This window comes from Prinia subflava, chromosome 1 (assembly GCF_021018805.1).
Source record: "Prinia subflava isolate CZ2003 ecotype Zambia chromosome 1, Cam_Psub_1.2, whole genome shotgun sequence".
Lineage (NCBI taxonomy): Eukaryota > Metazoa > Chordata > Aves > Passeriformes > Cisticolidae > Prinia > Prinia subflava.
The window spans coordinates 88,416,167-88,429,200 of NC_086247.1; the positions used below are offsets into that span (position 1 = coordinate 88,416,167).

The window sequence follows — 13,034 nt, forward strand, 5'->3', positions numbered from 1 at the left end:
AGTGTCCTACAAGCCCTCTGCTCGCCGGAGCGCTCCAGCCACCGCCGCCACCCCTGGGCTTTACCACACCGGCCGCTCCCCCTGCCCTCACACAGCCCGCACCGCCCCCCGCCATTACAACCGTGCCGCAGGGCACACCGGGACTTGTAGTCCTCTCTGTCGGGGATCACCCTTCCTCTCTGGCCGCTGCGGAGGAAAATGAACTACAATTCCCAGCACATCCCGCGCACCTCCTGCGCCAGCGCCGTGCTCGGAGAGCCCCGCCCCGCTCTGCCGCCGGGTCCATTGGCGGCGGGAGGAGGAGCAGGAGCGGCGCCGCCGCGGCCGCCGGCCCGGCCCGGGTCGTGTCGGCTGCCCCCGGCCGCGCCATGTGGCAGAGCATCGGGCTGACGCTGCTGGTGATCGTGGCCACGCTGGCCTGCGTGCTGCTCTTCATGCTGTGCGGTGAGCGCCGGGGCGCGGGGGGCGGCTGCTGGCCCGGCTGCGGCGGGCGGTGCTGGTGCTGCCGCCGCACTCGCTCCGCCGCGCCGGGCTCGCAGTCTGTGCCTCCGGTTCCTCTCGGCTCCGACGGGCTGAGGAAAGGGAAAGGGCACCGTGCCCTGGTGTGTGGGAGCGCGTGTGGTGCGCAGCGCCCTCTTCTCTTTGTTCCCGAGTCGTTTCCAGCCTTGATCGCTGCCGGAGCCTTACTTCGGTGTTCAGTTCGGCTTTTCCTCTGAAACCGAGGGTTTTTTTTAGTGATGGGACTCCTGAGCAGTCACCCTGTGCGGCTTCTGCATGCACGGGTCTGAAATGCCAGCGAGTGCAGGAAGTAAACTTGGGACTGGGATCCCCCAGCTTCTGACATCTGCTTGCTAGAAGTGATTGAAGACAGCTCTTAGGAGGTTTTCTCTTGTGTGGGTCGAGAGGAGGAGGCTCAGGGGGGACCTCATGGCCTTCTGCAACCACCTGAGATGAGGCTGGCATCTGCTGTGCCTGCAGGGAGAGGCCCAGGGGAAATGGCCTTAAACGGAGACAGGGGAGATTCGGATTAGATGTGAGAAAATATTTTTTCGTTGTTAGGGTGGTCGGGCATTGGAACAGGTTGCCCAGGGAGGTGCTGGAGTCACCATCCCTGGAGATTTTCGAGAGGTGTCTGGATGTGGCACTGGGTGATGTTTTAGTGATTTAGGGGTTCCAGTGGCAGTGCTGGGTGAATGGTTGGACTGGATGATCTTAAAGGTTTCTTCCAACCTTGATGACTCATCCAAGGCTTTTTTTTTTTCTTTAATACACAGAGAGAAGGGTTATTTCAATGGGAGGGATGACTTGCAGGTCTGCTGAAGTTCTTGGAAGGAATCAGCAGTGCAGTGTGTGAATGTTGTGGCCAATATGCAGAGCTTGGAGCTCTCAAAACAAGCAAACAAACAAAAACCATGCCAGCAAATTCGAACTATGCCATAATATGTGATGAGAGGCTTATGAAACTTACAACCACTTATAAACCTACCTGGCATCTTGGTGAAGGGTTTATAAGTGGTTTCTGAAAAACTGAGGGAGCAAAGTGAAAAATCGATGTTTAATAGTTTAAAAACTGCTAATTGTTGTCAAAATGACAAAACATTGTGAAAAGATGTTGCATTATCAAGGAAGGGACTGGATAGTGAAATGGGAAGTGAAGTCCAGAATTAACATGTATGAAGTAAGGCACATAGAAAGTGTGAAATGTATACAGATGTAATTTGTATGGTGAAATATAATGGAATCAATCTGACCTGCTGTTATCCCAAAGAAATGATTGGCTGAAGTAATTGCAAACATTTCTCCAAAATATCTCTGTAATGCTTTGTAGCTAGCAAACAGGCAAATCAAACATTAGAAGCCTGATATAGAAGATAAAATGTCATTATACTGCTGTAGGAATCATCCATGTGCATGTGTCTCTCACACATGTGTGAGTGTATTTTCTTGGTGAAGTATATTACCTCATGAAAAAAAAAATAATGAAGTCCTAGTTTCTTTTGAAAAAGATAGGGCTTCCTTAGCAATTTATTGTTGAGAGCTGTAAAGTTATTCCTGCAGGAAGGAACTCTAAACAGGTTAGATCTGTCAAGCCTGGAAAATAGATGACTGGAGAAGGGGTGATGGCTATACCGCTGAGTAGCATCTCAAAAGTGAAGTGGGGAAGCGTGAAATGTCAGCACTGCAGAGGAGTTGGAGTACCTGAAGTTAAGTGGTCAAGCAACAGGTTGAAAATTGTCTTTTGCACAACGGGGAAATAATTTGCAAGCTCATTAACAAGGGATATTTTGGATGCTGAAACTTCTGTCATTTAAAGTTCCTGGTTGAAAGGTGAACATCTTGGGCATTATCTTGGGTGAGGAAATCTGTGACATACTGATAACTGGAACTGCACAGCTACACTTTGCTTGCTCTTGTGCTCTTTTCTTGCATGTCCTGTACTGTCTGTTGTTACAGACTAGACAGTGACCTAAGTAGATATTTATTCAAGTTTCTCTACCCTCATTTGGTGTTGACTGGCCACTTTTGAACTTTTAGAAGATGCAGTAATTGCTAGGGTTTTTGTAGTTTCAAAGTATGCATGCAAGATCTTTGCTTCCTGTCTTGCTGAAAGAGTAATACAGTTTTGCAGCCTGCTGTTCAAACTCAGAAACAAGCATAACTTTCTTCAGGCCTTTCTGCCTTTGTCTGTACATGAGAAATGGAATTGAAATGCTAAGCATTAACTTTGGCTGCTAACATAATCATTTGCCTAGTGCTTTCTTGGTTAAAGAAAGCAGAAGTAATTAATATCTTTATTTTTAAGTGGCTTGTCAAGAGCTGTTTGGAGTTACATATTGGACATTCATCTTGAATTCCATGAATACTTCGCTTTGAATCCTTCATTGTATTTTACTTTAATCAGTGTCAAACTTTATAAAATGATTGCTAAAAGTCACCTAGATTTTAGATGTACTGAGCACTGGAAGCTAACACATTCATTGGGTTTTTAGGGGAGGAATTTGAACTACTACTGTGTTAGAAGTGACTCAGTGGGATTTCATAGTGATTTATAGTATTTGTAATTATTTTTCCATCACTCAGCATTTATTAATTAATTAATATTGGTTATACCACTTATACTTCTCTTGGCCATGGAAAATATTCAAGGAAAACAGTGGAGAATGGAGAAAAATGAGTACTTTGAACTAAATTGTCTATCTGTGCTAGTAACAGGCAGTTTCCCTGGAAAGGTTGGAAAGTGACCTCTAGGTGAGAAGGTGGAGAAGAAACTGCCTGAGTGCTGTGAGTGACAGGATATGAGCAAAAGCCAGCCAGTGAGACATACAAATTAATGGACAAATGTGACATAGGAAGGGCTGGATATAATCTGGAGTAAGCCTGACCTGATGATGAGAATATTTCCAGCCATCTGACAAGAGGTGTTGAAACAGCCTTATGAGAAGAAGGGTCAGGAGCGTAAAGAGCTGGGACTTGGATTTTGAGTGCCTCATAAAAGAACTCATGGGTTGATTGCCTGCAGAGTCTAATAAATATGCAGGAAACATCCTAGGATCACGTGGATTTCTGCGGCCTATCCACATATGATGTGATAAGTGCTATCAAAACTTAAATAATGAGAAAAACCTTCACTTTACTGTTTTTATCAAAGTGAACAGACAAGAGTCAGAGCACAAATTCTCAGAAGTTACTTTGACTGTTTCTTCAGCAATGTGAATTGGGCATTTATGTCTAATTTTGAATAAATGACCTGATTTCCTTTTCTTTAAAACTTGTCTGGATGCTGGCCACTGCTACTTTCAGTGTTAATCTGAATTAGTTAGGAACCATGGGAGGCTTGCAGTGAGCATTTGTAAGCTGATCACATCTGACATAGAAACCATTAAGGTACTGTAAACACAGCAAATTTTCAGTTGCTCTTTTAGAAATGGGACTAAGATAACTTGCTCCCCTTTTTATTCCCACCATTCCTGATTTTCTTTTTCTGGTGGTCTTATTGCTGCTTTTGTGTATTCCATGTACCTCTGAGATGGAAGGAACTTGTGCACAGTCAAGGATAAAATACCAGCTAAGGTGAACTCTAGTACTGCTTACCTCTGTGTATTTGTTTTATTTTCCCAGTGTAGTAATGCACGAAGCCAAGTGAAATTGCCAAAGTGCCTTCACTGGAACAGATGGAAGCATTCATCTCATTTGGCAAAAGAGGCTAATGAAATGCTGTTTGAGACATACAACCTTAAAATAAAAATCATGTAACTCTAAGTGCTGGAATGAATGTGTGGTTCACGTCACAAGTATGAATTCCATTGCAGATGGGAAAACATTTCAGCCCTAAATTCTGCCTGAATTACTTTTCTTTAATGCTTTGTTTAAACAGTTTTGTAACTCTTTTCAATGAGTGATTCTTGGGAAATATCTTAACAGATGAGGAAAGGCATGCTTGATTACACCAGTCATAAAGAGAAGATAACCTTTAATTTGAAGTTGAATTTTGAAACTGTCACAAATGGGAAATGAGAAGAGAGCAAGTTTCCTTTTGCTCAGTCAGCAAGCAGCAAGTGGTAGTGCTGCATTAACTGGGAAGAGGTTTAAGGAGCTGTGCAGAGCCAAGCACCATGTCACCTGATGTCCTCTGTTATCCCAGTGTCAGAGTTGTGCTTCCTTCAGGCTGATCCTCTCCATAGCAAAGCTGTCCACAAGGGCATGGATGGAGTGACTTGTGCATGATTGCAGGAATTATCTAACAGAGCTCAGAGAAGAACCCTTTTCTCCCAAATTTCAGGTTATAATATATATAATATATATAATATATAAAAAATATATAATATATAAAAAATATATAATATATATAATATATATAATATAATACAAATCTCTAGCTCCATGCTTGTAGTCGTGCATTTCTGTACCCGAGCAGGTGTTTCCATATAAGGAAGTGAAGCTAGAATTTTCTATAGCCTGCTCGCTGTAATTGGCTCAGTCCCAGCACAGACACAGTGATAGGGCTTTGGAAGTGCACCTCAAAGTCTAGTGTCCATCTCATTGGGCAGAGAGCCAAAAAAGCCCACCTAGACCATCGAGTACTAAAGGGCCTGCATAAGGGTACACGAGGCTTTTTGGGAGTGCCTTAGCCTGTGTAGCTGTGCTTGGTACACTGTGCTCGGCTTATCTCTTTTCATTTTGTAACGTTTATTATTTTTGCTGTTATTAAAACTTTTATTTTACAAAGCATATCCTGGGAAGCCGTCTCGCTATTTTATTAAGCCATTACTCCACTGGCTGGACCCTCGGAGTTATCGGGAGAAATCCCGATACATGCTCTTTTTTTTTTTTTTTTTTTTTTTAACTGTAGCTGCTTAGGATTTTCTGTGATGGACACTTCAGCATTTGAATATAGGCAACATTCACCATGGTGATACCCCAGTTCTAAATTAGTAGCCATGTTCTGGCATGATAGGATCCTATTTTCAAATCAGTAGGGACATGGGAGTATAACAATCTTGCAAGACTGCACAGGAATTCCACAGCAGAGTCAGAAGTGGAAGCTCAGTCTTCTCTGTGTTGTGCATCACCGTCTTGCTTTTCTTGGTTTCATTTGTATTTCATGTAAGAAAGATCAAGTTGCTTTTCCCCGGCACTCAATATTTTTGGGAATACTGAGATTTTTCTTTTGTTTGCCTTTCCCGATTCAAATAGAAGAGGAAAATGTGCTCCAGTAAAGAAGACTCTGTTAGCTGCTGCATACATGCCAGTGGAAGGTGAATGAAATAGATGGGCCTGAGACTTGTTATCCCTCACTTTAGGAGTGGGAATAACTTTGTATTTGGATCACTGTTTCTTTCCCATTTACAGAGAACCAAGAGCTTATTTGGAAACTAACAAAAAGTAGTTTTAATGAAGTCTAGTCAAATCATAAAATCTGTTTATCATCTGAATTGCATGGATGTTACTTACATCCTCTATGAGTTAGTCAAAGGCTTTGACTCACAGCCCCATCTTCACAAACACATTGCATCGTGATTTATTAGAGGAGGGTTGACATACTGATGGCACGGTACCAGATGTGGCTTAAATGTCTTTGCATGGCATCTGGCTGTGGCATTTTTAAGTGAGATGGTGACTCCCAGCTTTTAGTGAGTACTAAATTCTGCAAGGCTGGGAGCTGCTGCTTTGCCTAGCTGCAAAACTCTGGTAGATCAGATTTTGCAACACTGGATTCAAATACGTGCTACATCAAGAGCTGGATCCCCTGCTTTGCATTGTGCTGATGGATGTTTGATCTGGCTGACTGCTTTGGGAGGCAACTTCTTTCACCAGTTAGTGTAGAAATACTATTTATTATAGTCTGCATGTCGTCACTGCTTGTTTGCTGAAGGCATGTTGTGGGTGTGCTGTTTGGCTTCCACAGGCTCAATCAAGCTAAGGATGATTTTAAAAGGTAAATCAAATCTCTAAAGAAAATAAAGCAAGCACTGAAAGACTGATTCTAATCAAGTGTTTTTTGTGTGGTGAAGTTAAACCAGTAGGACTTCTTTGAGAGCCGCTTACCTGAGCAGAGTGGAAGTGTTAGATGCAAACCAATGGTGTCAGTTACCTGTCCAGGAAGAAAGAGCTCTACAGCAAAAAACCTGCAAAGCTAAACTGAGCCACATACAGAATGCCTAGAGATGCCCATTTTCCTTTTTTTGGTGTGTGTATTTTAAATTAGTTTACAGTTATTTTCTTTTTAAAAGCACAGTTATGTAACTTACAGTTCTTTAGTATGGCACAGTGCTGGGTGTTACCATTTTGCAATGTTCTTAAGAGAATGAGGAATTAGTAGAAAATGCATTGTCTTCTGATCCAGAGACAATGTGAATCTGCCTCTAGACTTTGTGTCTGTGTGTGTGGTTTTGTTTAATGATGTATTTAGCTAGTATTGTTGCTGGAAAGATATCTTTCTACCCTGACTTAGTAGTCAGGTTATTTCCAAGGAAATTTTTATTTATTTAGTAACAGTGAGGTGACAGGGAGGCTCAACTGAAGAGGCAATCTTAACCTGATTTGGACAAATGTGTTTGTTTTGGCATTTAATTTTTTTTTTTAACTTTCCATCCAAGTTGGCATGGTAACTAGACCAAGTGAAAGAAAGAAATCTTTCTACTTTGATTACTTTGTACCTAAAGGTCTCTGGTCTTGGCTAGGAGACCTTGTGAGGTTTTTGAAATTCTAGTTTTCAAGCCTGGTTGCCCTCCCACTATTACCTTTGGCTAAGCCTGTTGCAATTTTCTTTTCAACCCGCTGCCCTGTGGTTTGTTCCACCTGCCTGTTTACCACTCGTCTGTTTGTTTGGCTGCTAGAACCAGTCTTGTTGGCTGATTATTTACACTGTCTTGTTTGTAGTCTGGGGCTACAGAGCTCCAAAGTCTGTTTATGGTACTTGTAGTTTTGGATACTTAGACCATTCTGCTCTGCTGTCTAACTCAGACCAAACACTGAAAAGAAATTAGTGCTGTTTTTCTTTAGAGTGCAGATTAACTTTGTTCATTCTTTAGTATTTCCCAAACACACACCATAGTAATTCTGGGTGTTAAGTAGCCTGTTTGCAGTGATGGAGGAAGCATGTGGTTTACTTTATTTAGCTTAAGTTAAAATACATCCTTAATGCAATATTTATTTACACCAAATATACTCAAGTCATGCTTCTGTAAAGTGCCCTAAAACCCTTCTGGGAATGCCCTGATTATTTTTGGCTCATCGTCCTCCCTCTCCCCTTTCAGTGGAAGCAACTTTCAAAGAGCTGCTACCTCAATTTTTACTTCTACTTTTCTGAAAGAAAAGAGAAGCCAAACCCAGCCATCTACCATCTTTTTTTTTTTCTAGGTGTAAGTGAATGTAATGCATTTGCAGGACATCAGATTCAATTTAATCACAAGTTATTTAATGGCTTAGGTATTCATGGGAAAGGAAATACTTGTGTAGGCTTTAGGAATTAATTTAGATCGTAAAAGGTTGTCATATAAAAGCTTTCCTTCCATTTCCTCAGGAGCAGAGAAGTTACTGAAATTAAAAAACTGCAGGATGTTAAAAATATTCCAGGAAGGAGGAGAAGGGTGGGGTCTTGTTTTTGTCATAACAAATGGATTGCCCTATTGACTCTGATTACAGAAGAGGAAGAAATACAGAGGTGCTGTGGTTATATAAGTGTTATTTATTTCTTTGTTCGTTGTTAGTCTTTCTCCCCCCTTTCTAATACATCCTGTTATCCATTCCCAGAAGTCTGCTTCTGCTGGAAGCTGTGTAATTGAGAGGACAGTTTTACCTAGCTCTGTAAAATAGAGCTCTTAATATCTGAACAGGTCAGCAGTATAGGCTTAAATAGCTGGCAGGACCTTCTGAACAGAGAATGGGATTATTAATATATAGCTCTGCGCTGGCCAGGTGGGTGTTGGTGTTGCAAACAATGTTTGTATAGCTTTTGTTTTCACAGAGCTGTTTAAATGTTGCTCCACTTAACTGCATTTCGCAGAGAAGTTGTATTCCTGTTTGGTAGATTCTTTTAAAATGAGGATTCTGGCTTAGGTTTAGATATATTTGCTTTTTCAAGGTTTTTTGGCTGCCTGTTACAGAAACACTTAGACAAGACAGAGGAGGAGGAGGAGGAGCAGGTGGATTTAAAATATTTTTTTAAGTTAGATTCCAGAAATGTGGCTATCTCAGCTCTTTACTTGCATAGTTTTAGGACCTAGAGTATTTTAGCAGTGGAGCAGAACAGATTTACCACAGAATGTTAAATTTACTTTAGTGGGATTTGGGCATGGTGAGGGATCTCATTGAATTTGTTGGATGTGGTCTTTTAGTGAGCATAAGTAAGACGTTGCCCATTTCAGAATAGCATCTATTATAAAATATTATATTAATTTGAAGGTCTGAGCAAGTGTGCTTAGTGGTGTTTATGCAACTTTTAAAATGTGATTTCCAGAACGGGGTGTTTGCTGAGTGAGGGGAGAAATCCTACTCCTTTCACGGTGCCTGTGTAATGAATCCCGAGTCCTTGTTTGAGATACAACCACGGGACTTCTGTTTTCCTGGCAAATTAAGACCTTTATCTGTGTGATGGCGATGGTGATCACCCACCTACTTGCTGTGGCAGTTCAGTTTGGAATGTGTAGGGCTTTTCCTGGAGCTTAAATGTTGCTTCTGGATGAGGACGAACTTCATGAAGTTGAATTGGTTTTTATAGGACTGTAAAAAGGAGTGGATGTGTTATGGAGGGATGTTGGGGTTTGCAAACAGAGCATGGGAGATGATCAAATTTTTTTCCCTTTTGTGATATACATTGCTGGAGGGCTGGTTATCAATTTGTATGAAGTAACTAAGCAGTACCTTTTTTCTTTCTCCTGCAGGATGGTATGTGGTCTGGCAATTGTTTTTGTCTAAATTCAAGTTCCTGAGAGAACTGATAGGTGATACGGGGTCGCAGCAGGGAGACAACGAGCCTTCAGAAACTGAAACCGAACAGGAAACACCGCCCTCGCCTCAGAGAGGGAGACAGAAATCGGCTCGGCAGCGAAGGGCACCTACGGAAGACACGACTTAAAGTATTCCATTGAACTTCTGAGTAACTGGGAATGGGTGACACCTCTGCCCTGTGTCCTTCAGTGGTGTCATCTTACCGAGAAACTGACCAAGAGGTAACACTGATCCTGTGGACCTTCACTTCCGAGCTACCGATGGATGAGGCTCCTCCTGCGGCAGAGGTTCAGGGAGCGCTTCAGCAGCAGGTCACGGAGTACTGGAAGAACGGAGGGGTTGAGTGAAATCTCCATCACAAAAGTGCTGAGTTCCCGTATCTCCCCTCTCAGCACACGGATGAAGAACAGGTCCTGGACCATAGGCTTAGCCTTTGTGTTAGTCTGAACATAGTAAACATTTCAGACTTGAAATAGTTTATAAATTATTTTTTCTTTACAGCACTGTAACTACATATAGTGAAATTGAGTTTTATTTCCTTAGCTGTATATGAATATATATATTTTTTCAACCTTGAGAAAGCATGTGAACTAAAAAATCAGTTGAAAGAATATCCTGCTTTAGAACATATTCTAAAGTGAGATTTTAGTTAAGTTCTTGTATATATAAAATGTATAAGTGAAATATGAAAAATCCTATTAGGTGCACATGATTTGGAGATTTTTATTATCTCCTCTTTTTTAAAAAAGAAGGAGATGCAAACAAAGCAATCGGATGGCAAGATCTGTTTTCTTGGTTTTGTTATATAAGAAAGATTATAGGTTAAACAGTCCTTCTAGGCTTCTGAATGTTTTTCGTGAACCTTTCGCTCCAAGTCCAACCTGTGCTGGAGATGGGAAGGTGCCTGGGTTATGCACTACTCACTGTTTAGTATTCTGAAGTGTCATCTTTGGTATTTTGGACACTGAGCACTTCTCTTAGCTTTCCTTGTACACCTTTACATCAGGTATTTGGTGTCATAACTTTTTTCCTAGAAGCAGTTAAGACTCTCTTACCAGTTTGTCAGACATCGCTGGGACACTCTGATAGTGTTCCAGCAGGGAATTTGGTACCTCATGTTTCCTGGAGGACTTATGGATTCTTACCAGTAATCAGCAGTTGCTCCTGTTTTCTCTGAGGATGGGTTCTACAGCTATTTTGACATTGCACTTCAGAATGAAGAGCTCCACTTCTGTTTATCTAGCAGCTCTGAAGATTGATGCATGAGATTTTGGAAAGAGGAGGAACATGCATGTACCACCTCTGATGTGTGTGAGAGAGAACTACTAACAGGTCTCATCTTGAACAGCTTCAGTTTTCTCTCTAAGTTTGGATATGTGGTAGTGTTTGGATCATTGTTCCGTGTATAAAAACTTAATCAGGACTTTAAAATTGATCTTGTATTTTCAGCTGTTAAGAAGTTTTAACCTATGGCTTCCAAATTGTGGTTTAGCTCAGTTATATGGCTAAAAGCAGCAGCATTTAGGTTTTTCGTCAACTAGGCCTACATTAAGAGAAGAGCACTCTGTTAGTGCCTTTATGTTTTAATTTGTCAGTTTTGAATAGTGATCAAAATCCAATGTGGGGCATTCATGTCTTAAAATCATTCGGATATTTCATTATTAAAATACACAAGATCAGCTCTGATTTTCCTTTGGAGTATAAAAGACTCCATTTCATTTGGTAGCATGTATATATTAAGCATAAGGTTACATTCTAAAGCATGATTAGGCAGTGCCATGCACATATCCTGTAAGCACATGTTGAAATACTGATTGTCTCCTCCTCTGTCCTGTGTGCTAGCAAGAGAATGTCTAATGATGGTTGATTTTTTTTTCCTTTTTTTTCTTTAATTTGTAAAATTCCCATTTATTCAAACCGAGCAAAAGCAATCAGATCCTATTCCCTGCTGCTTGCAGTTTGCCTCACACAACTTAATGTCACAATTTTCTTGTGTGCTTACGTCTTGTTACATGATGAGACTTCCAGTCTAGCAGTTCTAATCAAGTACTGGGACATTTTTCTTAAGAAATTAGCATCTTTGTCTTAAGCTTTGCTAATCTAGGCTTACAAATAAAGATACTTACTCTGTACTGACATAGGATATTGACACTCCACTGCACTTCACTTTACCTAGACTGTAGTACACAGAAGACAGCAAAAGGCTGATGTCTGTAGTGTCCCTGGCTAAGAAACAGTAACACAGTCCCTGCTTCTAGGAGCTGTGAGGAAATGTGAAGTTATGGCAGTACACATAGCTAGTTCAGGGTAGCTCTGAAGGTGCAACAACCGAGACTCTGGAGCAAGGTAATGAAAGAGAAATCCGTGTGGCTTTGAATGCGGACACCAATCAGATATGCAATAAGATGGATGTGGAACCTCGGGGTAGCTCATCTCTCTAGCCAAACAACTTCCTTCTCCCTTCCATGCTGTCTGTAGGTGTACATTTCACTGCCCAAAGTTATTTTCAGTCTCTTTCCTTTAAAAAACAGCTGATGCTATTTTTTTTAATGTTGTTGTGATGTAGCTGCCAATAATGCTGTCTGCCTAGCGTATAGCTTTAATGATCTTACTAGTAGCAGGTCAAAGGCATATTATATAATGTGGTTTGGAAGAGTTTTGAAATGCTAATGTCTTCTGTCAGTGCATAATTTTTCTTGAAGGAAACTGTAGTGAAATCTTTGTACAGGGCCCGTCATGCAAACGTGTAAGAGCAAAGCTGCGTGTGTGGGACGCATACTTGTGAACAGACCTGGGTTGTGATTGCTGGCAGTCCAATATACTCATGTCTTCAGGTGTTCCCACCAGTGTCCTTCCGAAACATTAGTGGTGGGTAAGCACTTAATTTTGAATGGACCCATCCAAGTTTGAAACCTTATGAAGGCAACAGGTGACACAGCTGGTCTTGGTTTTGTTTAGTGGGATCTATTTTTAAAACTATTGCCTTATTGTTGCAGCCATTATCTTGAATGTATTTTGGGTTCTTATTTTAAACATAGTCATATCATCTTTGTTGCAGGGGCTGTGTAACTTTGAATAAGCAGTAATCTCCTATGTTGTACGTGACAGTGTTGCAATTTGTGATCACGTTGCTGCTTAATATCAGGTTTTACACTGAACTAGACCTGTGTACGTCCTTCTGTTTCATTTGGAAATGACCAGCATAAAGAATGTGTTCAGTGTGGTCATTTGCTTCTTCAGTGTTACAAAACAGTACCTAGAGCTCCTGTGGTTGTCTACTTTCATCATTAACTGTTCTTTTAACTGACTACACAGATGAAAAATAAAGTAACCAGACTTGATATGAATATTTGACCTGAGTGATTTTCTGATTACTTTTGTGAATGGGATTTTGTCTGTAGAATTAGAATGCTTGTTTGAGTGTGAAACACTACAAAAGAGGACTTGTCAAAAGTCACATTCTAGCTGATGTGATACCTGCAGATGATTTCATTGTAAAGGGCAGGTTTGTGTATATCTTTTAGAGGAGTTGTTAGTAAAGGTGTTTTTTCTGCCTTATACCTTGAAAGTTGTAATTATATTTT

General features: G+C 41.2%; 1 protein-coding gene across 1 annotated transcript; it reads left to right on the forward strand.

Annotated features, from left to right (window-relative positions):
* Positions 1–257: 257 nt before the first annotated feature.
* On the forward strand, positions 258–12,804 carry SMIM13 (small integral membrane protein 13). The gene is made up of 2 exons (XM_063402503.1): positions 258–444; positions 9,384–12,804. The coding sequence occupies exons 1-2, from the start codon at positions 369–371 to the stop codon at positions 9,575–9,577; spliced, it is 270 nt and encodes an 89-aa protein (XP_063258573.1). The 5' UTR covers positions 258–368; the 3' UTR covers positions 9,578–12,804.
* The last annotated feature ends 230 nt before the right edge of the window (positions 12,805–13,034 follow it).